The sequence below is a fragment of the Nicotiana tabacum genome, chromosome 12 (assembly GCF_000715075.1).
Source record: "Nicotiana tabacum cultivar K326 chromosome 12, ASM71507v2, whole genome shotgun sequence".
In the NCBI taxonomy this organism is placed as follows: Eukaryota; Viridiplantae; Streptophyta; class Magnoliopsida; order Solanales; family Solanaceae; genus Nicotiana; species Nicotiana tabacum.
In genome coordinates, this window is record NC_134091.1 from 32,022,176 (window position 1) to 32,048,890 (window position 26,715).

Genomic DNA, 26,715 nt, shown 5'->3' on the forward strand with positions numbered 1-26,715 from the left:
AAATTACGAAGCTCACCCATACGCGGAGCATAATAGGAGGACTCGCCTCAATATTCAGAACCGAATCAAATTAAGGAAAAATATTCTTTTATAACAGATCAGGATCATACCTGTAACGACACCATCTGGTGTAGTGGCCTCAGCCACACCATAGCAAATATATCAACGGGTTGGGCCTCCCTCTCTAGGGCGCCCTATACCCGCATGTCCTCCAACTCTAACTGGTTGTGCGCGTGGGGTAGTAACTGTATTAGGGCCCATAGCCTGAGTGTTCTGATAAAATCCACCCCTCCCAAGTCTGGGATATTTTCTCATGATATACCTAGTATCACCACACTCATAACAACCCCTTTGAGATCATGGCTGCTCATGCTGAGTCTGTGCCGAATAACTGGAATAACCATTGTAAGAATTTTGTGTCGGTGGTGTAATATAAAAACTTGCTTCCGCGAGCTCGCACCTACGGCTGTCCAAGCACAGGTGTAATTGCACCAGAAGCTGGGAGCTTCAGTTGTTGCTCTCCAAGTTCAAACTTAGTCTGAGCCTCGTTCGGTTAACACCCGAGGCCACCATAGCCCTGTCCGAACATACTAACAAGTTTGAAATCGTAAAATGGACTCGCTCAAACCCTCAAAATGCGTAAAACAACATTAAAACTAAGAATCATACCTCAAACCAAATTGATTCAACTTAGAAATTTCAAATTCTTCAAACTTACTCCGAACGCGCCGAAACGTATCAAATCAATTTCGATTGACCTCAAATTTTGCACACTAGTCCTAAATGACACAACGGATCTATAAAAAAAATTCAGAATTGGATTCTGACTCCGATATCAAAAAGTCAACTCCCCGGTCAAACTTTCCAAAAATTTAGCTTTCGCCATTTCAAGCAAACTTTCACTACGAACTTCCAAAAATATTTTTGGACACGCTCCTAAGTCCAAAATCACCATACGGAGCTATTGGAATCATCAAAATTCTATCCCGGGATCGTTTTCTCAAAAGTCAACTCTCCGGTCAACTCTTTCTATTGAAGCTTCAAAAATGAGAATTGTTCTTTAAATTAAATTCTGAATCTTCCGAAAACCAAACTTGAAAACATACGAGGGTCATAATACATTTTACGAAGCTGCTCGAGACCTTAAGTTACTGAACGGGGCATAAATTCTTAAAACGACAAGTCAGGTCATTACAGTGTTATATGCCAAATCTTCTGTGTGAATTTTGGCTTGAATCAGTGGCATTCTTGGGTCATGTGGTATCTCGTGAAAGTATTAAGGTTGATCCTCAAAAGATTGATGCGGTTAAGATTTGGACTAGACCAACTACACTAACAGATATCCGTAGTTTCTTGGGATTAGTGGGTTACTATCAGCGATTTATTGAAGGTTTTTCTACTATTGCATCTCCGTTAACCAAGTTGACATAGAAAGCTACGAAGTTTCAGTGGTCGAATGCTTGCGAGAGAAGTTTTCAAGAGTTGAAAGTTAGATTGACTACGGCGCTGGTATTGACGTTGCCAATAAGTTTTGGTGACTTTATGGTTTACTGTGATGTTTCTAGAGTTGGGTTGGGTTGTGTCTTGATGCAGAAAGGTAAGGTTATTGCTTATGCTTCTAAACAGTTGAAGATCCATGAGAAACACCATCTAACCCATGACTTGGAACTTGTTGCGGTTGTATTTTCTTTGAAAATTTGGCAGCATTAATTGTACGGTAAGCACTATGAAGTATACACCGACCATAAAAGCTTTCAATATATATTTAAGCGGAGGGAATTAAACTTGAGGCAAAGGAGATGGTTAGAAAAAGATTATGATTTAAGCATTCATTACCATCCGGGAAAGGAGAATATGGTAGCCGACGCGCTAAGACAAAAGTGAGGAGGTACTTTGGCGCATTTACCGATAGCTAAAGAGATTTATGTTTGTGTTATAGCACATTCCTCTCTTATTGAGCATGTCAAGGCTAAGCAATTTGAAGATCCAAATTTGGTGGATATTCGAAATGGTGTACAATCTAAAGATATCTTCGCTTTTTCTCTTGACGAAGATGGGGTGTTGAGGATGAACAGTCGCTTGTGCGTGCCACATATTGATGGACTTCGTAATGAAATTATGGCTATGGCACACAACTCAAAATATTCTATACGTCCAGGGTCCACAAAAATGTATAAGGACTTACACGAGATCTATTGGTGGAATCGAATGAAGGAAAACATTTCAGACTTCGTGGCTAGATGTTTAAATTGCCAGCAAGTAAAAGATGAGCATCAAAGAACTGGTAAGTTGGCTCAAAATATTGAAATTCCACTTTGGAAGTGGGAGATGATTAATATGGAATTTGTGGTGGGTTTGCCTCGCACCCGCTTGAAGCATGACTCAATTTGGGTGATTGTAGACCGACTTACAAAGTCGACGCATTTCTTACTAGTAAAGATGATTGACACGGCACCACAGTATGCTAAGTTGTACTTGAAAGAAATTGTCAGACTTCACTGTATTCCAACCTCCACTATATCTAATAGAGGGGCCCAATTTACTGCTCATTTTTTGTAGTCCTTTCAAGAGAGATTAGGTACAAGTGTCAATTTTAGAACCGTTTTTCATCCACAGACCGACGGACAAGCTGAGAGAACTATTTAGACGGTTGAGGATATGTTGAGGGCTTGTGTCATTGATTTTGGTGGGAATTGAGAGGAACACTTACCTTTGATCGAATTTACCTACAATAATAGCTATCATTCTAGTACCCAGATGGCTCCAAATGAGTCTTTGTACGGACGACGTTGTAGATCACCTATCTCGATCTTGTATATGGTGCCTTAGAGAAGGTGGCTTTGATTCAACAATGGCTTAAGACTGCTCATAGTGGACAAAAAAGCTATATAGATGTACATCGACGTAAGTTGGAATTTAAAGAGGGTGATCAAGTGTTCTTGAAAGTATTGCCAATGAAGGGCGTTATGAGATTTGGGAAGAAGGGAAAGATAAGTCCTAGATTTATTGGTCCATATCGTATCTTGAAAAGGATTGGGGAAGTAGCCTATAAGCTGGAGTTACCTGCATTGATGACTTTGTTTCATCCTATTTTTCATGTATCAATGCTACGGGGGTATGTGCCTGATCCTGCTCATATTGTCTCACCGGAGGTAGTAGAAATAAATGACGGCTTAACTTATGACGAAGAACCTGTTGAGATTCTTGATAGACAAGTCAGTAGGTTGAGGACTAAGGACATAGCTTTAGTTAAAATGTTATGGTGTAATCATGACATCGAGGAAGCTACTTGGGAGGCCGAGAAAGATATGAAAATCTGATATCCACACTTATTCGCGACTTCAGGTATGACTATTTTTTTTAGAAATTTTGAGTTTAGAGTTTATCATAATCTTCCGTGGGGCAAGTGATTGATGGATTTATCTATTGCACATGGTTGTTAGAATTGTCTTATGGTAATGAATTTTATTATTGTGATGTTGGGAGAGGCTATGTACTGGTGTCTGGAGATATATGAAGTCGCGGATACATTCATAGAGGTAGATGTGATGAGTAGAGTCATGTGGGGCCGTTTATATTGTATTTTTATGGCTCGTTGTGAGGTTGGAATTTTGGGATAAGCCTATTAACGAAGGAAACTCTGCCGAAAGTTTTAAAAATTTAGAGAGTTAGTAAAATTTTGAAGCCTTAAAGAGCTAAGGAGTAAGAAAAAGGCTTAGAGATTATGCTTTCAAACATTAACACGACCAAGAATTTACATTCGAGAATGAATGTTTCTAAGTGGGGGAGAATGTAAAGCCCCGCAAATTCTTTTAGTTAATTCCTACTAATTTTGAGCTTGAGAATGCAATGTAATTAAATTTGATCTACATGATTATTTGAGTGTAACAAAGTTATTGAAATGCTTAAGGATAATGTCGATAGATAATCATTGAATTAGTGGAGGTTACAAGGTCATCAAATGCATTTGGAGTATATCAAGTTTCTATGTCATAAGTGCTGAAATTTTGAGAATTCAATAGTATGTAACCAACTTGAAGAGTTGGAATTTAATAAGAAAGGATTTAGAAAACTAGAAAAGTTGTTGGCCAACAAAGAGACAAAGGGGACAAGGATATAAAAATGGGGTAGGGGTGGGGGTGGGGGGACAAGGAAATTAATTAAATAGCAAAGATAAGGGAATAATAGAAGTAATTATGAAAGACAAAAAGCAAGCATATTAAGTTGGGAAATGGAATGATTAAAGTTGAAGACCAAAATTTTGCTTTAGTGATGGAATAAATTTGAACCCAGCATGAGACAATGAAGTGCAGCGAAGGCGTGCAACTCAGCACCCGAAATTTAAAACTCACAGCTGAAATTTTTATAGGCATTTCGTAGAGAGAGAAATTATATTATTTTGGACTTTGGTCTTGGGGATTAAAAAGAAAGGGGAGCTATTTACCATTAATACATCTTCAAGGTAAGAATTAAATGCATTTCTTTGATAGATTTGGTTCATTTATTATATCTCTTAACCCTCCAACATCGTGGGATTCATAGATATTTGAAGATAATCTTAATGACATTTCAAGAAACTCAAATCTTGAAACTTTTAGGGTTTGACAAAGAGGTAATTTCTTCACTCCAATCTTATGTACTATACTCCACGGGCGTAGTAGAGTATATTTATGAAGTTAGATTTGTATTAAAATATCTATTCATAAAATCCTAGAAGCTAGTCTTGAAATTGAAGAGTTGGTTGGTAAAGATGATGAATAGTGTTGGGTCTTGTTTGAACGATGTTATTTTGAGTTTCTAGTGGAACGACTAGATCCCATAACAAGTTTAATGAATGAGTTGGAGTTAAAATTCAAGGATTGACCTTCAAATGATGAAATGAGGATTTTTGTTAAACTTATGAAATTGGACTTTAAGTGTCAGACACTTAGTTGGTTTAGTTGGTATCAATGTGATGCGTTCTTGAATTATGTGAGTTCGTCTATGTAGATTGTGATTCATTGTCATTATTGGATCATTTGGGGGTAAGGTTGAAAGTAATTTGAGGTACGTTGAAACTTACTACCCTCGGAACTTTTCTCCATACTCATATCGAAACACGATTAAATTGAGTTTCTAAATATGAGTCATAGCTTGTGGGGACGATCGAGTTGGGACTGTACCATTCTTGCATCATAAAAGATTTAAGTGCTATGAATATTATTTTTTGAAATGTTTTATCTTAATTTTAAAAAACTAAATAAATAGGGAATAACACTTGTAGTATTTTTTTTTAAAATGGAAATACATGAGTTGTGAAATATTTTGGATTTAACTATTCTCAAATAATTGATTTGGCTATAAATATCATCATTGATAAATGTAAAGATTTTGAGAGTTACTTAAATTCACTGAGATTGACCTTGGATACTTTTTCTGATTAGGTCATGAAATTACATATGTCGGTGTAGTTGTAGAACCTACCTTACGGTTGGAAACTACGACAGAGTACTTCCCATTAGGGGTATTATTGTGCTACTTTATTAGTATGACTAAGTCGATTCGTGCGGCACAACGAAGAGACGACCTAAGCAAGTAGGGTATATGATACTTTCCACTAGGTAAATAACCTAGTTGACCTTCTTTCGTATTGGTGATGGTATAGTTCTCCCGGTAAATAAAAATTCTAACATGATTTTGCAAAGATAAATGCTAAAGGAAGACTTTGAAATATATTTTACTATATTATTTTATTTTACTTTCTAAATTGTTAATTGATATGAAGGCTTCTTTCTTGATATCAATTATTATTGCACATCTTATATCTTCTTAAATCTTGTCCTATTTTCTTTTGGGGAACGATTCATGATTCGTACTAGGCATGTGGAGCTTAGGCCTTTCGACTACATTTTTATTTTTGTATTTTCAGGGACTGGACCTGAGCAGCTTGGGCTGCGTGGATAGGGCAACTCTAAATTTACCGTTGACGTTATTTGGCGAGACTCCACGCTAATATTCGTAGAGGACTTTATTATATTACTATTCTTTCGAGCCACCAGGTTATGCCTTGGTTGACTATCCCATTCCGTGTCATAGAGATTCCATAAATAATAATAGTATTCATTTTAGGTTGTAATCCTATGGCTACTTACATGGCGTGCATGAATGGAACTTTCTTTTATCTTTATGAAGCTTTTCCTTCAAAGGAAAAATAATTACTTAAAGACATTTTTCATGTTTTGTCGTATATCTTAAAATGATTATAATTGAAGAGGCTTTCGCATCCTCCTATTAGGCATATAGATGTGTATTAATCTATGGGATGATTCACTCGGGTCTGGTAGAGTACTGGGTGTCAGTCACATAGTTTTAGGGCATGACATGATAGGAGAGGCTACACACGCGAGGTCGAGGCTCGACATCATCTCCCTTATTACAGGGATTTGTTGGATTTACTTAAAGTCGCGTAGGTACATATATACTTAAGTTTACTTGGCCTGGCTTGATATGTGTAACGTTTACTCATGATTCTTGTGTTTATTAAATAGTTCGTATGGAGGCCATATAGCGACGCGCTCATAGCTAGTTTGCTTGATTATTGCTCCCCCCAACCGAGCTATGTGGAGCTCTTCCGTCCCACTGATATGTCTCGATATAGTCGAGCATCATGCCACCGAACGAGTGAGTCCTTCATCATGTTGGTCACCCGCAGCTTGTACCTTTTTCCGCCCATTTGGCACGGGACACATTACTAGCGGGATGATCGTTGCAGGGTTGACCAGACATACGTGGCATGGCTAGAGGCCCAAATTGAGGTTTGGGACCAGAGGTATGAACTAATTCCGCCATACCCTCCACCTGACCGTATGGATGGCGAGCATGAGTACATGGGTTGGTATGGAAGCGTTACCCGACTTCTTGTCGGGAATCCCGTTTATCGCGCTGGTGGTCGGTATATTCCTTACGCCGGGAGGCATGAGGCAGTAGTATGTTAATTGTTATACTTACTTATAATGTTACATTATTCTTCTGTAATTAATATTTTGTATGTTATGCAGGCTATTGGCTTGCATTAGTTCTACCAGTTGGGACTGCAGATGATGCAATATACATGCGAGGGAACGACAGCTTTGCACGTATTTGGCCGTCGGGTTACTGATTTTGCCGCCCGAGGAGTACCATCATGGGCCATCAGTGGAGCCTGAACGTGGTAGATGTGGCAGGCATGGTCGGCGAGGACGGGGTCCCCCGCAAGGGGGCATTGAGGCACCCATGGAAGATATTAGAGATGATCAGCCAGGTGAACACCCTGAGTCACACGATGATCCTCATTATATGCAGTCATTTAGCCTTCAGTTGTCGCCAGGGACTTCGCAGGTGACCCCTCTGCTCTATTTTTTATTGCGGGCACGACCATTACGCGGCAGGAGTGGGATCAGTATTTTTCGGATCCCCTAGAGCCATCGACGATTGCTGTTGATAGGCCGATACGAGAGGTGCATAGTGGGCGACGACTGAGTTATGGCTCATCACCGAAGGATGCTGAGGATATTTCACATACTTCATCTACTCTAGTGCACCTTGATGTTTCGACAGAGCATTGTGGCACTACTCAAGCGCAGGTTTGTTTGTATTACTATTATTTCAATTTATTTTTATATCATTGATTAGTCAGTAATATCTAAAGTATTTTTATTTTTTTAAAGATTTCGTCATCGCCTGTCACGGAGGCCATATTGTGCGATACTGACTTGCCGGAGACGGATGATGTTATTCAGGAGCCCGATGAGACCATGGTATGACCATTAAAAAATTTTGTGCTAACACGTACGTAGTTTTTTCTATTTCATATACTAAAATATCTTATTATTCTATAGGTTGCTGCTGGCTCAACGGCCGCTTCTACCGAGTCTGGCAGCCTTACTAGATACACCTCAGGCCAGCCAATGCTTTTAAGCATACAAGCTGTGAGACTCATTGATATGTATTATTAGTTGTATATATGACATTAAATATATAATAACAAGATTATTTATGTTTTACATAATTTGCGCATGTATTTTTTATTTCTCGTTTTATTTATTAGTTTAACACTAGAACACAAAAAAAAACGACAGCTTAACATAAATTTAAATTCGTTACCAATTAAAGATAATACATGACACGTACAATATAAAAATAAAATACTACACTAAACGCATCCATGTGTTTGTTTAGTCACTATCTCCCATTATTCTATGCTTCAACCACTTAAATTTCTCTTTTCACCTATTTTTTTTTTCTTCTTTTGCCTCTTTTAGTTTCTCCTTCACTGCCGCACATTGTTATTGTAGTTTCAAGATCTGCAGTTCATATTCACCGGTCAGATTCCAAATGTTTAGCAAACATGATTTATAGTATTCCTGGTTAATGGGTTCATCATACCATTTTTCAAAACCACATTGATTTTCGTCCTACTAATGGGATGATAACACAAGAATATTAATTAACATGTTATTTAAAAACTATTAACAAATATTTTTTCAAAAAATAATAACATACAACTTGTTTACACATCCAACGTCTGCGTCCCAGATTGTAATTTGACCAACATGGCTTCAAAATCGCACGTTTGTCATAGTAACAACTTGGTACGTCATTGTGTCCAGTCATGTCGCAATGCTCGAAAATAAAAAATTGATGGAAAGTTTTTCTATTCGTTTCGTTACAATGCAACTATTAACTAAAATGCGCGAGATTTTTATAGGCAGCTAAGAGTGATTTTAGGTTACATAATGCATATTGGTGAGGCGTTATGTTTCGCGTGATAATGATTCTTTAGGGTACAAGTGGGTCAAGCTTTTTCAGGTCGACAACTTTTTCAGGTCGATAACTTTTTCAGATCGACATGACAATACACATAGCGCATATTGGTGAGGCGTTATATTTCACGTGATAATGATATTTTAGGGTACAAGTGGATCCAACTTTTTTCTGTCGACGGCTTTTTCAGGTCGACATGGCAATACATATAGAATATATTGGTGAGGCGCTATATTTCACGTGATAATGATTCTTTAGGGTACAAGTGGGTCCAGCTTTTTCAGGTCAGCAACTTTTTCAAGTCGACATGATAATACACATAGCGCATATTGGTGAGGCGCTACGTTTAATATACAAGTCCGTGCAGTTTAGTTCTTCTTAAGCTGAACCAAAAGATCAGTATTCAAAGAGCATTTGAATAACCATTAAAACATCCATTTCAGAAATGCCACTAACATTTAATAAGTAATTTAGAAGAGGCACAAAGGTGAAGGTAATTCAAAAGATTCACATGGAACACGTCATAACACATTCGATCCCTACCTTGAAAAAAATATGCTAGGTTGATATACATATTTGGTTGATGACAAGTGGTATGGTGTTCTACGTCCCTTGAAAAATAAGTCTATCAATATACACACTGATCTCAAAGTTGCAGAGCACATTATTGAGGGCGAAGCGTATTCTACAAAGCCTGAAGGTATACGAATTTGGGGCGAAAAACTATAGTGGGTTCCCCTTTACTCCAAGCGATGTGATTATAAAGTACTATGTCACTGGCTTTGTAGAATGCGCTTCGCCCTCAATAATGTGCCATGCAACTTTGAGATCAGTGTGTATATTGATAGACTTATTGATAGAATACGTCCCTTGGAAAATAAGTCTATCAATATACACACTGATCTCAAAGTTGCAGGGCACATTATTAAGGGCGAAGCGCATTCTACAAAGCGAGTGACATAGTACTTCATAATCACATCGTTTGAAGTAAAGGGGAACCCACGTTGATGCCTCTAGGTGAAGAGGATAAAACTTATATGCACTCATTATTTGTATCAAATCAATTAATGTAAAACAATTGTCTTGCATATAAATGTTTTTCACTTAATGATAGTCATATGATTTATTTTTGGAAATTTTACATTCTATAGCTAAATAATGCAATATATTTATTATAAACCAAAATAATTTTAAAATAATATTATTTATAGTTATTTTTTATATTTTATAGCAAAATATAAATATATGCAACTGATCCTCAACTTTTCCTTCAACCCTCTCTTCTCCCTCAATTCTGTCTCCCTTTTTCTCTATCTCTTCAGCGAGGCCAGCGTTTAACATTGGCACCGTAGTGCAAAAGCTTCACAAGGTATTAGCTTATTATGTTTGTCAGGCTTTATAGTTCGGGTAGTGGGTGATTAATGTATTTGATCACTTTAATTTCTTCGGCCACTTACCGTCATGGCCAGATCTGTTCAGATTTCCGGTGACTCTGCTTCAGATTTTCTTTTTCTCCAGCGACTCTACTTCAGATTTCCTTTTTCTCTAGCGACTCTACTCCAGATTTTCAAAAGTTCGGTGAAAAGAATAAATTTGAAACTTTTCGATATGGATTCATGGCTTCTTCTCCTTCTTTGTATCTCACATCTGAGTAATTTGTCCAACCGAATTGTGGTTAGATACAATGTGATAGTGTATTCTAAGACATGGCCGGATTTTTGTTCGTCTCCATTTTTAGTTTTAATACAATGTATACATTATTTTTCTTGGTTGGAAAATGCCACCTCCGACAAACTTTCTTCTTTTCTTTGCTATTGAGTCGCATACAAAATACAAATACATTGTATTTTGTACAATACACTCAAATACATTATGTTCTATACAAATACATTTTATTTTTTGTGGAAGATCCCTATATTTTTTGAATTTTTGTTGTTTGAATACAGCCAAACTAAATGCAGTGAATTGAATATAGCGTAAAAGCAACTAGAAATGAATATAGTGAATTGAATAAAGTCGAATATCATTCTTTTGTGATTTTTTATTGTTTGAATTGTGTGTGTGTGTGTGTGTGTGTGTGTGTGTGTGTGTGTGTGTATATATATATATATATATATATATATATATATATATATATATATATATATATATATATATATATATATAATTGAATAGAGCGGTATACACCCAATTTCTTGATTTTTTATTGTTTGAGTACAACTGAATTCAATATGGTAAAATTGAATACAATGTAAAATATATAAGAATGAATACATATGAATTAAATACAGCGTATATAATCGAATTGATACACGCTGATTTATTGCGCTTTTCTTTATTAAACAACTATAATACCTATTTTTTTAGGGGAATTACCTTATTGTATTTATAAATACAGTCGCGTGAATATATGAAATACATCACAGAAGCAATAAAATTGTAGCTATGGCCAATAAATATGAATATTGTAGCTATATCACGTTAATAGCCACTTAACTATAGTGATTTTTGAAAATTTCTCTTTATTTTTTTAACTCTAATTGATAACTCTTATAGTTAATTATTACTCCACTTGATTAGGTGTTAACATCAATGAGGGTAAGTATTTTTCTCATTTTATTCTGTTACCATACATAATTGGGAGAAACACACGCCTATCTTGATTATAATCATATGAATGAAACTCAAGCCCAAGACGTTGATTGCTAGACAAACTATTGGTTGAGATCTCTATTTGTTCTCATAGTTATTATCTTAAAAGGCTTAAACACATCCATACTAATTTTGATTTTTGATAAAGATAATCTTGAGCTAGTTATGTTAACCTTCATAGTTAGAATTTAAACCACCAATTTACCTCAAATTTTCTATTTCTATTTATTCTTTCCCTTGATTACTTCTTGTTTCCTAGAATAAAAATGGTGTACTAAATATTTGACATGCACAAAAAGAAAGCTTTTAAGATTGGTTTAATATTTTGCAGTTAATTCTATTGAGGTGGGTGAACTAGTATTAAAAGCTCATTTTAGAGTGGTCAGTTTAGCAGCAAATGGAATTGAAAAGAGAAAATGATACCATTAATTTATCTGCAGTCTGCCCTTTCTTAAGTAGTCCACATATACATAATACATAGTACAAGTAATGGCAATTCCAATATATTTCAAAAAGGGCAAATCTATATGCCACTCATTGCCTTAATAGTCTGCATATCCGAAAATTATGACAATCTCAACAAAACTCCCTGTTTGAGTTTCATTAGTTGAATGGTAGCCTGATAGAAAAGTATATTTGGAAATCCAAAAATAATAAGGGAAAGAGTTAAAATACAACATGTTAATATATATATATTAACTCAATACAACATCCAAAAATAATAAGGGAAAGAGTTAAAATACAACATGTTAATATATATATATAAGGTAAATCCTGAATAAATAAATAGATAAATAAGAGAGAAGCTTACCCTAACTTCAAAGATGTATCTGAGCAATCATCCTCAACAGGAGTACCATTGTTACAACTGCATGCAGACATTGGTGGAGAACAAGTAATCAAAATGCAGCTTATTGTCTCATGAATTTCATTTAAATTATATACACAAACAATGTAAAAAAAAAATCTTACACTACTATCTGATGACCTAGAAGTTAACTATACGTAATTACCATATTAAGTGGAACAAATAATTCGATAAATAAGGCAGATAACAAGTTGAACTTTCACCGATAATGTACTTTAATTTATGTTGTCGGTGTAAAAAATAACTCAGTGTACGAAGTATATTTTGCGATCACGTAAGATTTGAGAAAGAACCGCACTCTAAGTGGGAGTGATGTAGACAGCCTATCTCTCATTTCATGGCTCGAATCAGTATCCTACATGACACAGGGAGACAACCTTATGCTCTAAGGTTCCCCTTCTTATGCCGCCATTAGGATATATAAGTTAAATCCTTGCTCCAAATGCAGCCTTGGCGTAACAGATAAAGTTGTTGCCATGTGACCGGGAGGTCACGGGTTCGAGCCGTGGAAAAGCCTCTTGCGGCTGAAATGCAGGGTAAAGCTGCAATACAATAGACCTTTGTAGTCCGACCCTTTTCCCGGACCCTGCTATAAAGAGTATATATAAGCAAAGCTTACCCTAACTTCAAAGATGCATTTGAGCAATCATCCTCAGGAGGAGGACCACTAGTAGAGACATTGGTAGTAATAGACTGATCAGAAGACTGGCCTTCTTCCATTACCATGCAATCCAAGTCTGTGAGTAAGGGCAACTTTCCTTCATTCATCATTGCCATCTATTTAAGAAGCACATTCAAAAATTTAATTTGTAGCATTAGAAGATGATCATTCAATTTAATTAACCCTGTTAAATAATTAAATAAATTGTATACAAAAAAAAGAGAAGGTTATTCCCAGGTGATTTTACTTTCTGTTTCAGTTGCTTGTTTTCTTCCATTAGCTCAGCACCCTGCATATATGATTTGCATTATTCAGGAGTCACAAAAAAGGGAGAAATATATTAAATACACCAAAATGGGATTTAACCTATATACACACAAGATAACCTTTTTTTCCAATCATTGTATTTTAAATTGTTTTGCAGGTTATCTGTCCTATTTGTCCAGGTCATCTTTTAGATGACATAATAATGTAAAACTTCTTTTTTACTCTCTCATTATATTGATATTTTAGCCCCTAATTAGACAAAATATGGGTTTAAGCTAATAAAGTCTTCTACTAACCTTTCTTTGAAGTTTGGTAATTTCATCCATAATTTTTGTACCCTGAGATGAAAACGAGTTTGTGTATATTAGAAGTTATTTAATTAGTATAACATCATATGTTTACTATTAGTCTTTAACATAATAAAGTGCAATATCGAGAAAAAACCTTGATCTCAAGCACATGTGTGAGTCCAGCTTCAAGTCTTTTCTCAATTTGTTGCAATTTTTCTAAGCTCAATCCTTCAAGTTCCTCGCCTTTCATCTGCCTGATATATAAAATATAGTATATCAATATCCAGATATAAAAATGTATGCTTTGATGAGAATGAAATAGAAATAAGATATTATTTGAGGAAAAAAATACTATAGCAAATTAAATAAGATATATACATGTGATTTTGTGAAGGGTGTGCAGCTTAATGTTATATACGCCTAGCCCTTCTACTTCTATCGAGGTATTATTTACATATGAAACATGAATTACTATCTAATACTTTATTCCTTTCAAGTTGGCATATATTCTTCTGAGATATTTATAAGAGTACTAAAATGTAGATCTTCTAATTCAAGTCTTCTATTCCCCCCTCTCTCTCTATATATATATAACGGTATAATTTTTTAATCGAAGGGTAGCTCTCTAAGTGACGATTTCAAATCTAAGCAATGACAAGAAATGCCAGGTACGTTTTTTAATATATCTAGGCTTTCATGAATAGAGTTATCAATACATGTGATAGTGAAAGTTAAGGCGCGCCAATTATTAATATGCACACCATTATAAATTATTAAAACAAAGTGCCAATAAAAGGAGTGATGGAGGAAAAGAAAGAATTGTTGAAGGCTATACCTCAGCTCACGATTCTTGTCAGCCAACTCCTTGATTAATTTCATGTTGAGGCTATTCTCTAGCTACAATATGATAAGCAGCAAATAAAGTTAGTAAAACATGCAGCTGTTGTGGATGTTATATCCTGCTTAATATTCAGCTCAAAAACAGGTTCAAAACATTTCTTTTGCCTCTAAAGAAACGTAGAGCTTAGTGTAAGCATTGTCATAACCATAAGTTGATCATAGGGAAAATACAATATTAAGAATTCACTCAGCAGCAAAAGAAATTCAGTTTGTCCAAATGATCGATAAAGCACCAATAGCCTCATCTAGTTACTCATACAATATTAAATCTACTATTTCCATCGTTCCAGTTCATGTGACATTGCTTGTTTCCGTAAGAATGACACATTTAATGAGAAACTTTTATAGCCACACAAATGTGATGACATGTATATGACTCCAGATTTTAAAAGTCTTTCATTATTTCTTAAACTCATAATCGAATCAAACTATGTCACATAAATTGATAGAGTATATAAGATGTTAAATAAAGATTACCTGTAAGTCTAGGGAAGGTTGGTCATCTTTCTCAAGGCTACTTGAGTGCAACTTATATTTTCCAAGGATATCCTCCATGCTGCATTCATGAACAAGGTGATTAATTATTGAGTTAATTCAAGTGTTTATCCACTTTTATACATATATTACCGTCGAGCAAAAATCAATGAATCAACTATGTCTCAAAACTATATGATTAGTTGGAGAGCTCATATATGAATGCTCTATATTTTGTTTCTTTTTAGTCAAGTCTATCTCATTTCAACACTATGTAATTTGCCTAAAAAGACAACCTTTTGGTTCTCTAATGTTGAACTACCAAATTATTAATAACTGGAACTCAAGCTTTCCCCTTCTCGTAATACATCATATACATAGAACAAAACTTTTTCCAGTATATATATATAAAGATAACTCTCTAATATTCTTCGCGAATATATCTTTAGTTGGAATGTCAATTGACAAGGGTCTACCTTAATTTGGAGAACATAATCTCTCTCAATTTATAAATCAACAACAACAGTAGCAACATACCCCATGTAATTTCACAAAGTAGCCTCAGAGAAGGTGTATGTATCCCTTACCCCTGACCTTTGTCAAGGTAGAGAACTGATTCAGATAGACCTTCGGCTCAAAAAAATATTAAAAGTGGCAGACACAACAAGTAGTAATAACAGCTAGATAAAGGAATAAGGTGATAGAATAATCAAAACGAAAGAAACAACATATAGCAAAAGAAATTTACAAATACAAAATTACGAAAATACGAGATTAATATTAATGTTACCGGCATGTAAAGGAGACATGCATGCCTAACTACCGATAGGAAGCTACGAATTTAACTTGAGAAAAAAGAAAAAACAACTAGTCAATAAAGTTCCATCCATATTCTGAATTATAAAGTAGTGCTAAAGTTGGTTCAATTTTGTATGCTTCTCCTAACGGCGTAAGGTTTTGTTCTTTCTGTGAGGTGCATGGAGCCATAAAGAGAGAGGTAATTTTGCAAATGGAGTGAAAATACTTGGCACTTAATAAATAATAACCCAAAATCTCATTGACATTATTTTGTCGATTGTGATCTTCCCTTTATGATTTTAATCATGAAGTTTAAATTCCAAAATATACTAGCGTCTGTATGTAGAAAGATTATACCAATTCAATATTTGCTCTAGGACTATACAATGTAGCATGGTAAAAAAGAAACATTAAAAGGCTGATTATAAGAACCTTAAATAAATGCTCAAGTTCACCTAGCAAGCAAAGGTCGAATTACAACCAAAGTAACAATTTAAAATTAGCAACCAATTAGTGGAATTATTACGTGGTTTTGTATATTACTATGCAATAGTAAAGAATCCACTAATTGCTTTCGATATTACTTCTATATCTTAATGTACGTTAACTTCAATGGATATTATCACTTTGCCATTATATACTTCAATAAGGGCACGTTCTGAATTAAAATATTAATTTGACTTAATCACAGAGATCATTTAAACAAATACTCCACACTAGAACATTCCATGACTCATTTTCATTTGTGGTCAAAGTGAAAAATTAAAAATGGAAAAAATTGTAGGACTAATAATCATAATTGTACTCTCGTGGAGCATTCTAAAGCACTAATTAGTTCCTAATTAGAAAATAAGCAATGAGACCCTTTTTAGTCTGCCCCTCCCATTTTCCAAAAGACATACTCCTATTTGTACTACTAATAGACCTATCTTGTCCATCTTAGCCAATAAGCTGACTGATGTATGGAAAGATTTGACTAAAGAAGGACAACTGACACGAAATTTATTACTAAAGGATATAAATTGGATATCGTAGTAATATCATATACTAAAAGGTAGTACTAATATAAACTAGATTATAAAATAGCAGTGTTTCAAAGTTAAGAAGAAAAACAAAATACCATAATTAACATTGATATATATAACTAGTAAGCAAATAAATACTACTAATGCTTATTTAGAGAAGCAGCACAGATTTGTATTCGGATTTCCTCCCTTCCCAAGTTTTGATGGATATGTATGTATAGGTGGAAAGCAACAAATTACTCGAAATTAGTTGACATTCGAAGGATATCACGGTTAGTAAAAAAGAATAAATCTACGGTAGGAAGTCCATGATTGCAGATGACTATCGATTCTTTCCAATTAGCTAAAAGTTGAGCAAAAATAACAATCTACATTGGTCAAGACAAAATATTTCCTAGGGTTTCTTTAATTAATATAATTGACGATTCTTTAGAACAAAAAACTAATTTAATTAGTATTCTCTTCGTTCACTTTTACTTGACACATTTTGATTTTTCATGCCCCTTAATAAATAATAAATAAAGTGCATAATTTAACATGATACCCATATTAATTGATGCATATTTTATTGGATTTGAGAAAATGATTTGAAATGATTAATAAATATTGTGGATATAATAAAAAGAAATTATGTTTTTCTTAATTTGCATAAAATAACTAATAAAAATAAAAATCTATTTTTAGTACTAAAAGTGAACGGATGGAATATAACATAAGGCGTGAGACACGAGGTAATTTTCTTGGAATAAAATCCGATAAATTTAACAGTTGTCTTTGCCTGTAGTAATACCCCTTTGCTTCCTCTTGTCACAAGAAACCAGACATGTCTTTAATTTTTCATCTCAAATTTTCTTTTAATATGTTCTTGAGTTAAGAATTATTATACTAGTTACTGTATTATATTGTATGTTAAACTTATAAGAAATAAAAAGAAACTGGTAATACCTGGAACTAGCATACTCAAAGAGTTTGCCAGTAGCAGAGAAAATGATGAGTGCAACTTCAGCATCACAAAGTACAGAAAGCTCAGCAGCTTTCTTGAAAAGCCCTCTTCTCCTCTTTGAAAATGTCACTTGCCTTGCGGTTATGTTGTCAATCTTCTTTATCTTAATCTTCTCTCTTGCCATTCTAAATTCACAGTAGCATTTCTTTTACTAGCTGTTTTCCGTACACTCACAAGTGCATAAACAAGAATTGAAAATAATACTTTTACACAATTATATCATACCTGAGTGACTGACAGAAGATTGTTCCTATATTATGTTGTAGATGACAGTTATCGACATCACACAAAACAAAAGAACACTATTTCACACACTCATACGAAGTTAGGGTACTACACAAAAGAGAGAGAAGAGAGAAATCTGGATTCTAGAGATACTAGATATTTGTGAATTTAGAACAGTAATGTAATACTAAGTAAAATTAAAGAAACCCTAAAAGAGGGAAAGAGAAAAAAAAATTAAAGAAACCCCCAGTTCAGATCCAGTTAGAAAACCTATGAAAATGCACCAATTATTGGGTATGAACGTGCTAGAGTACCTCTCAAGTTACAAAACGATATAGTATATGCTTTGAATTGGCGAATCGGCACTGTTCACTTCTTCTTGGAACTGAAAAAACAAAAAACAAAGGAAATTTTTTATGTTTTCAAGAGAAAGATGCTCCTTGTTCCATTTCCTTTTCCTTCCTTCTCCTTCTTAGCTTGTTGAAGATATTATTCGTCTATATCAGAAGCTCCACCAATTAAAACTCAGAGAGGCTGAAAAAGAAAATTAAAACCGAAAGAGAGAGAGAGGAGGAGGGTGGATGCTATGTATGGTAACTTTACAGCTAGTTACATCAAAAGATGTGGTTCAGGAATAGGAAAGTCCGCGTTTACCTCTTATAGCAAAATAGAACATATACAGTATCACTGTCCTTTACTATTGAAGTCATATATATCCATAGGAAGACAGTAAAACAAGCAGTTCGGTCCATAAAATATTCTGCATTTATGAAAGGTCCAGGAAAACCGTATTCTAAGGGGTGTAATATAGATATTCTATCCTGATGTAAATATAAGTAACTAATTTCGCGACACGAACCCGTAACTTACAAGTCACACGAAGATCTCTTAACTGTTGTTTCAAGACTCCCCTTCATAAAGAGATAGTAATGTAATATATCGAGTTATTTAGTACCATATATTTTAGGATATTAATCAATTAAACCTATAATTACCCTTAAATAACCTAAAGGACGTGAGTTGTCCGTGCGTATTATAGCGCTTGGACTGAAGGAGTCCCTCCGGTATCTGTACACACCCCTAGTGAGCGCAGGTACCTACTAAGTGCGAGTGCTGAGTGTTAAGCAAGTGGGAGGACTGAGTGACTGTTGCTCTGAGAGGATGCATTGATTTCATTATTGTTGTACTACAATTGTCATATATCCCTTATTTTGGAAAATTTCCGAAAGATATTATCTCATGTTTCAGTCAAACCTGATATGAAATTACTCTTTGGGCCTTAATTGTTGAACTTGCAAGCATGCTTACTTTCTTATGTTGGAAATTACTATAATTGGACTTAGCTAAGAAGCTCGTCACTACTTTCAGTTCTTTATTTAGTATTGTTACTTGCTAAGTTGGTTGTTGTAACGATCTGACCGATCGTTTTGAGAGTAATAGCCCTGGTCCCCTATTTACTGCTTTCCCTGTATCGTTTTCTACTTATGTGACTTGCCGAGAGGTTTGTTGTGGTTTCAGAGTGATTTGGAACAATAAATCCCTAAAATGAAAGCTTAAGTCTTAGGATTTTTGACTGTAGTCGGAAATATGTGAAGACGACTCCCGAGTGGAGTTTCGTTAGTTCTGTTAGATCCGTTGGGTGATTTTGGACTTCGGAGCGTGTCCGGACTGTGAATTTTAGGTCTGTAGCTGATTTAGGCTTGAAATGGCGAAAGTCATTTTTTTTGGAGATTTTGACCGGTAGTGAACTTTTTGATATCGGGGTCGGACTCCGATTCTGAAAGTTGGAGTAGGTCTGTAATGTCAATTATGAAATGTGTGCAAAATTTGAGGTCAATCGGACGTGGTTTGATAGATTTCGGCATCGGTTGTAGAAATTTATAGTTTCTAAGTTCATTAAGTTTGGATTAGAGGATGATTCGTGTTTTGTTGTTGTTTGACGTGTTTTGAGGGCTCGACTAAGTTCGTATAGTATTTTAGAACTGGTTGGTATGTTTGGTTGAGGTCCCGGGGGCCTCAGGTGTGTTTCAGATGCTTAACAGATTGAATTTAGACTTTGGCTAGTTGCTGAAGATTTCTGGTTTTGGTGTAATCGCACCTGCGCAAGGCTGATCGAAGGTGCGAGAAATATGGCGCAGAAGCGGAGTTGGGTGGATTGGTAAGGGGTCACAGGTGCATAGAAAAGTTTGCATCTGCAATGCCCGCAGATGCGCACGGCTGACCACAAGTGCAAAGAGAGAGCGCAGAAGCGGACAGGATTCCACAGGTGCGTGCGCCCCCTTCATCGCAGGTGCGGAGGCAGAGGAGAGTAAGTGGTTCGCTATTTTCGCCGCACAAGTGGACGCGCAGGTACGAGCCGAGGTTCCATAGGTGCGGAAATGCTTGGGTAGAACCTTTTTAAGTGAGGCTTCGAGGTTTTTGGTCATTTTCTTCATTTTTGAGCTTGGGTTGGTGATTTCTTGAGAGCATTTTCGAGGAATTTCGTGAGGTAAGTTCCTGGTGGTTATTTTTGATCAATAATTTTGCTTCCCCATTTATTTTTTCACATAGTTAGTGTGTATTTAAGGTCGAATTTGGGAGTTGAGGCTAGAGATTTGAAGAGTTTGATTTGAGGGTCGAGTTGATGTCAGATATTGGTAATTTTTATATGGGTGAACTCGTGGTTGATTGGGTGTTCGTATTTTGTGACTTTTACCAGATTTCGAGACGTGGGCCCAGGTCGACTTTTTAGGACGGTTTTTGAAATTTTTGTTAAAGTCTTGATTTCATTAATTAGATTAGTCTATTATAGTTGTATTTATGATATGTAATTGTTTTTGGCTAGATTTGGGCCATTCAGAGTCGAATAATCGAGGAAAGGGCATTCTAACTAATTGATTGAGCTTGGTTCGAGGTAAGTGGCTTGCCTAACCTTATGTGGGGAAAATCCCCTTAGGATTTGGTACTCTTGTGATATGTGAGCGCCGTGTACGTGAGGTGACAAGTACGTAATCTGTTTGTCCTTTAATTTGAGTTATACCGTTTAAATGTGTATTAGCCTGTTTTCATTCTTAATTGAGCTACTACAATATGTGTAGCTATCCTGTTTAGTCTAATATTGCATGTCTACGTGCTCTAACTGCTTATTTGAACTCTGTGAAGCATGCCTAGTTGATTTCCTGCTTTTCCTTGTTCTCTATCAGCATAACTGTAGAAATCTGCCCGTTAACTGTTGTATTTATCGGTTTGAGCTGCATATTTACTTTTGAGACTACGAGGCGGTTCCTCGAGAGTTCTCCCTGTATATTTACTTCTGAGACTACGAGGCGGTTCCTCGGGAGTTCTCCCTGCATATTTACTTTTGAGACTACGAGGCAGTTTCTCGGGAGTTCTCCCTGCATATTTACTTTTGAGACTACGAGGCGGTTCCTCTGGAGTTCTCCCTGCAAATTTACTTTTGAGACTATGAGGCGGTTTCTCGGGAGTTCTCCCTGCATATTTAATTTTGAGACTACGAGGCGATACCTCGGGAGATCTCCTCGCGCATTTACTTTTGGGACTACGAGACGGTATCTTAAGAGCGCCCCTGTTGTTATCATATTATTTGTGTGTTGTTATTTCTCTGTGAATTTCTTCTGTTAAATTCTCCATTTTTACTGCATTTTATTATATCACTTGTCTTGTTATTATATCCCAGTAGGGTCTGGACCTGACCTCATCACTACTCTATCGAGGTTAGGCTTGGCACTTACGGGGTACCGTTGTGGTGTACTCATGCTACTCTTCTGCACATGCTTTGTGTGCAGATTCAGGTACTTCTTATCATCCCCGCTATTAGCTGAGAGTGCTTGTTGTTGTATGGAGACTTCAAGGTACATCTGCCGCGTCCGCAGACCTCGGAGTCCCCCTCTATTCCCTCTTATGCCATTTACCTTCCGTACTTCTTTTGTTAGACTCTGGTGTATCGAAATATTAGTTTCCTTCTGTAGCTTGTGACTTATGATGTTTCGGGTTTTGGGAAGACTGTGTATTTATAGAGTATTGGTTATTGTACATGCCGAGCGGCATTGTTACTAGTTATTCAGTTATCCACTATTGTTAGTTGCCAAGTTTTACTTTCGTTTGTTATTTTTCGCAATTTGTTAGGCTTACCTAGTCGTAGAGACTAGGTGTCATCACGACGTTATACGTAGGGAGTTTGGGTCGTGACAAGTTGGTATCAGAGCTCTAGGTTCATAGGTGTCGTGAGTCACAAGCCAGTTTATTAGAGTCTCGCAGATCGGTACGGAGACGTCTGTACTTATCTTCGGGAGGCTATGGAACTGTTAGGAAAAATTATACTTTTTTGATTCCTTATCGTTCGAAATATGTTGACATCAAAAAATTCTAAACTTCTATATTCTATTCTTTCTCACAGATGGTGAGGACCTGTTGTCACACCCCAAACTTGAAGAGGCGTGGCCGGCACCCGGTACCATACTCGGCTACTGGGCATACCACTCTGTAATTGTGAACTCTAGAGAGGTAACCCTCAACCTAGGCCGATGAGGCCATATTCTGAATCATCTGAAAATATCGTTTCTCTCATCTGAGGGGTAAACATACCCAAAAACTCATATATATATATATATATATATATATATATATATATATATATATATATATATATATATATATATATATAGAGAGAGAGAGAGAGAGAGAGAGAGAGAGAGAGAGAGAGAGAGAGAGAGAGAGAGAGACGGGACAGGGCCTCGACCTAGCCATCAAACTTGTATATATAAAAAGGACTACAAGGTCTAGACCTAGTAACTCCGGGGAAGTGGAGTTTTCCAACCAAGCTGATATTTGGCTCTGTCTACTGGGAAGGTCTATCCAGCTGTCTATCAGTACATGCAGGCATGAAATGCAGCATCCCCAGCAAAGGGATATCAGTACAAAATAATGTACTGAGTATGTAAGGCAACAGAAAAACTGAAAGTTGAAACTGAACTGGTGATATAATAACTGAATGTAACTGGAGTAAAAAATAATCTGAAGATATGCTTACTTGCTGATACTGTCTTAGCTCTCTCCATATAGTATGTAAAATAGTTGTCCGACCCTATAAGGCTTGGTATGTGTAACTACCCTGCCGTAGTAGGCTCGCTCATAGGCGCTTGGTCATACTAGGCTCTGTATCTCGGCCATTCTGGACTCGCTCATAGGCGTTCGGCCACAGTAGTCTCGGTATATAACTTACCATCTGATCAGAGGTTGCCCAATAGGGGCCTGTCCACCGATTATAACTCGATGGGTGGTGAAAATACTGTAATACTGTATATATATAGACCCTCTACTCTCTTGACTGGAAGAAGACAATACTCAATTGAATATAAAGTCCCGATAAGGGAGAATACTGTAACTTATGAAACTAGGATTATGTATATAAATTTAGGAGTATGAACTTCTCTTTATGCTTCGTTACCAAACACATATAGTTACGGGATCATGCCAAAATGAAGAAAGGTTTACCCTTAACATACCTTATCACAATCTTTCCAATCACCGAGTTTAACTCGCCTCTTAGTACCTTAATCTACAACAACGATAATAATACTATCATTAAGTTATGAAAGGTACAACTATCGCACAAAGAACGACAAGCTTAGTTTGTATTAAAACGGGCAGTATCTCCCCTATAATCCTTACTTCTTCCAAATTCAAGATAACACCAACAACACAAGAATAAAACAATATCAACATGTATACATTATTTTCCAACCTTATATACACCACAAAATACTACAAAACAGCCCAACACACCAAATCTCTTCATACACAAAACGACCACCGTAGTAGTGTCAAACAGACCGAAAATATTACGACGAACGAACATACCACCACCCTGCATTTATGTGGTGTTTATCCACATACTTCCTCCTCTAAAACTCCACAAAACAGTAATAAAACACACAGCCCAACAACACCACAAAACAATCCATAAAACAGTCGTCAAAACAGTCCGCTACAAGTGAATAACTCGAACTCACGGCTTCCAATCACCGTCCCGTGAGTTCTTAAAAATATAGAATGACTTACTATGCATCTACAGCAGAAAAAATGGATGAAAGAGATCAGTAAACTTACCTTATTTATTGGATAACTCAGCTTCTTTCTTTGTTCTTCAAACTCTAGGCTTTACCTCCAATTAGAACTCGAAAGGGAGAGAAAATCAATTGGGGTTTGTGGGCAATTTTTGGGAGGTTTTTTACAGAGATTATGTCTGATTATTTTTTCCTATTATCAGTCTAATATATGAAGGGCATAGGCCTTTAAAAATTCCTCTTTGGACAGCCCGAACTGGCCCATTTTGGATTCTCGTTTAAGCAAGTAGGTGACAGTCTGTGCATTCTTGCAAAAATGCTCATATCTCTCTACTCCGATATCGTATTGACAAACAGTTTACTGAGTTAGAAAATAGACTCATAGATCCTTAATTTTATGGGTGGAACACCCCATAACTCTAAGTATATTTGGAGAAAATGGCAGTTACATTTGACCCAAAGTTTCAGTAAAACTTATGAACATAACTTGTGCTGACTTTCATCGACTTTTGTTCCACCACTCGCTTGACTTCAAAGCATAACACACTACTATCATATGATTAACATAACTCATAACATAACCTCTTTATAATGTTAAACACCCTGGTCTCACCCCAAAAGTACATACTATAATATTCCCAACTTGTCGACTTTCGACGAAACATTATTTTCTTCAATTCCTTTAGCTTTTGAACCTTCCAACCCTCTTTGTACTTGTTGTTCATGATCTTCAATATTTTTTGCCTCCGAGGTAACATGATTAACTTACTTTGTAAACTTTTCAAATATGATTTCTTTTATGAGCTTACATCAATTGACTTACGACGTACTCGTACGTACAAAAACATGGGTTATAACATCATTCCCCCCCCCCCTGAAACATTCGTTCTCGAATGTTGACTGGTTCACTTATCAATCTCATAACCTATAGATCTTATAAATACTTTATTGCTGGCCTTTCCATCTAGGCAACTGTTCTATGAATAAATCCATAGGCCAGGATATTCCCCGCTTTAGGCCTCTTTCTTACACCACGACTTGTGGTCGGAATCCTTCCAATCTCGTAATTATTTCGACCTTCTGTCATGCAGCTTGTACGACTTTGTCCTTGTATGTGCTCCTATGCGACTCTTCTGTTCCTTTTCCTCCAGCTTTTAGCCAATCTCTAGGCCTCACTTTGGGAACATATACAGAACTATGACAAGTTGTTCCACCCGGTGTATATAGGTGTAGTGAAGTTCTTCGCTCGGTACTTTGTCAAACTTACGACTGTTGCGATATCTTGTTTCGTAGCCTTGTAAATATATCATTATTGCTTTACTACATCTAGGTAGGTTATACTATACCATCACACTTACTTCGGTTTATTGATGCCGAGGTTTGCTACCCAACTCGAGGTTACCCTCTCGCTGCTTATCCAATATGTATAAATCTAAGTCATTTAGTTCTTACTCATTACTGTTCATCTTAAGAATGACGGCCTAATATCATCTCATACTTTGGAACTTTTATCTGCCTATTGTTGATTCACCTCAATGTTGATCTATAATCTACCACTGATAACTTGAAACCTCTTACGTAATACATTGTCCTTAGGGATCACGCCTCATTAGGGAACATCTGAAGTTATTTTCTTGATCCACCTAGGCACGATACTATACTTCAATAACCGTATTTCATCGCATCCCAACGTGATTCAGCTTATGAGAGATATTCCAATCTCATGCAATTCATGAAATCCCTTCTATTTGAATCATTAACCAATCAATGGCCTTAACGTCATCCTCTTATATATCACAATTACACCCTTATTCTACTACCAGGGCAACGTTTCATCTCTTCAAATTTCTCATAGTCTTAGACTCCTCTGAGTTCATTCAGGCTATACTGAGTTTTTTTATAACTTACGGAAACCTTCAGCTCTCTTGTTTTGATGGGCTTAATTCTGAGGCCTTACCTATTCTCGTCACCTTCTCAATCACCTCTGCTTATCCTTACTCCTATCCACCTAAAACCTTGTTGCTCTACCATACTTTAGCTTGCGACCTTCACATATCTATTTATAGTACTCATAGCCTTCCTTTAACTTTCTAGCACCATACATTTCCTTATGTTATTCTGGAACTTCAAGCGAGACATCAAATCGTCTCTAACTCTTCTTTACTCTCTTAACTAGACCTCTCGGTACTTAGAAACTATAGGCTAGAAGATATGTCACTGGCAACACCACTATCATTTGTGGATACTAAATCACGGCGCTTCTAGCCCTCTATCTGATGTATGGACTATTCACAACCTTCTACACTTGAGCATCTCGTACCTTCATAACCTTTACCTTACTTAGCTTTTAATCTCGCATTGTATCTTATGTCTCTTTCATAACCTCCTTTCCACATAGGTAGAATTCACATCCACAACTTGAAGCTCTACTATAAACTTGAACTTCTAGTGCGTACACTATCCGGCGGGAGCTTCATACTTACTCCTTATGAGGCTGGTACTTTGTTTTTATCTGGCTTTATTGTAGAGTCGTTATAGAATATGGTTATTGTACTATCTTTCTTGTACCTCTAATGTTAAGAGTGATTTTTCAATGCTCAGAATCATGATTTCTATAATTATATTGGTCTAATAATCAGACTCATGATTCACTTACCTGATGTAACTCGTTAGTTTCCTTTTCACTCCTAGCCTTTAAGTAGGCTT

General features: G+C 36.2%; 2 protein-coding genes across 3 annotated transcripts; one reads left to right on the forward strand and one right to left on the reverse strand.

The window, feature by feature from the left end:
- The first annotated feature begins 359 nt into the window (after positions 1-359).
- Positions 360-3,320, forward strand: LOC142167079 (uncharacterized). Its single transcript, XM_075227235.1, has 3 exons — positions 360-405; positions 1,940-2,284; positions 2,830-3,320. Exons 1-3 carry the CDS (start codon positions 360-362, stop codon positions 3,318-3,320), a joined length of 882 nt encoding a protein of 293 aa, XP_075083336.1.
- An 8,516-nt stretch (positions 3,321-11,836) lies between these two features.
- Positions 11,837-18,580, reverse strand: LOC107817143 (MADS-box protein AGL24). Of its 2 annotated transcripts, XM_075226308.1 has the most exons (11): positions 18,259-18,477; positions 17,945-17,969; positions 17,662-17,844; positions 14,897-14,975; positions 14,355-14,416; positions 13,674-13,773; positions 13,526-13,567; positions 13,210-13,251; positions 12,921-13,078; positions 12,245-12,301; positions 11,837-12,052 (listed from the first exon to the last, which is right to left on the reverse strand). In XM_075226308.1, exons 3-11 carry the CDS (start codon positions 17,841-17,843, stop codon positions 12,037-12,039), a joined length of 738 nt encoding a protein of 245 aa, XP_075082409.1. In that variant the 5' UTR covers position 17,844; positions 17,945-17,969; positions 18,259-18,477; the 3' UTR covers positions 11,837-12,036. The 2 variants fall into 2 exon arrangements, with proteins under 2 accessions (XP_075082409.1, XP_075082408.1); XM_075226307.1 differs by lacking the exon at positions 17,945-17,969 and having other exon boundaries at positions 18,259-18,580.
- Positions 18,581-26,715: the final 8,135 nt, after the last annotated feature.

Excerpts from the sequence above, each read along its gene's own strand:
- LOC107817143 (XM_075226307.1), bottom strand. The coding sequence starts at position 17,843 with ATGGCAAGAGAGAAGATTAAGATAAAGAAGATTGACAACATAACCGCA. Across the intron at positions 14,976-17,661 it reads TTTGAGTATGCTAGTTCCAG|CATGGAGGATATCCTTGGAA; the intron begins GTATTACCAGTT and ends TCATGAATGCAG. Across the intron at positions 13,774-14,354 it reads GACAAGAATCGTGAGCTGAG|GCAGATGAAAGGCGAGGAAC; the intron begins GTATAGCCTTCA and ends TTTATATATCAG.
- LOC142167079 (XM_075227235.1), top strand. The coding sequence starts at position 360 with ATGGCTGCTCATGCTGAGTCTGTGCCGAATAACTGGAATAACCATT. Across the intron at positions 406-1,939 it reads GAATAACTGGAATAACCATT|CACATTCCTCTCTTATTGAG; the intron begins GTAAGAATTTTG and ends TTTGTGTTATAG. Across the intron at positions 2,285-2,829 it reads AGATGAGCATCAAAGAACTG|AGAAGGTGGCTTTGATTCAA; the intron begins GTAAGTTGGCTC and ends ATGGTGCCTTAG.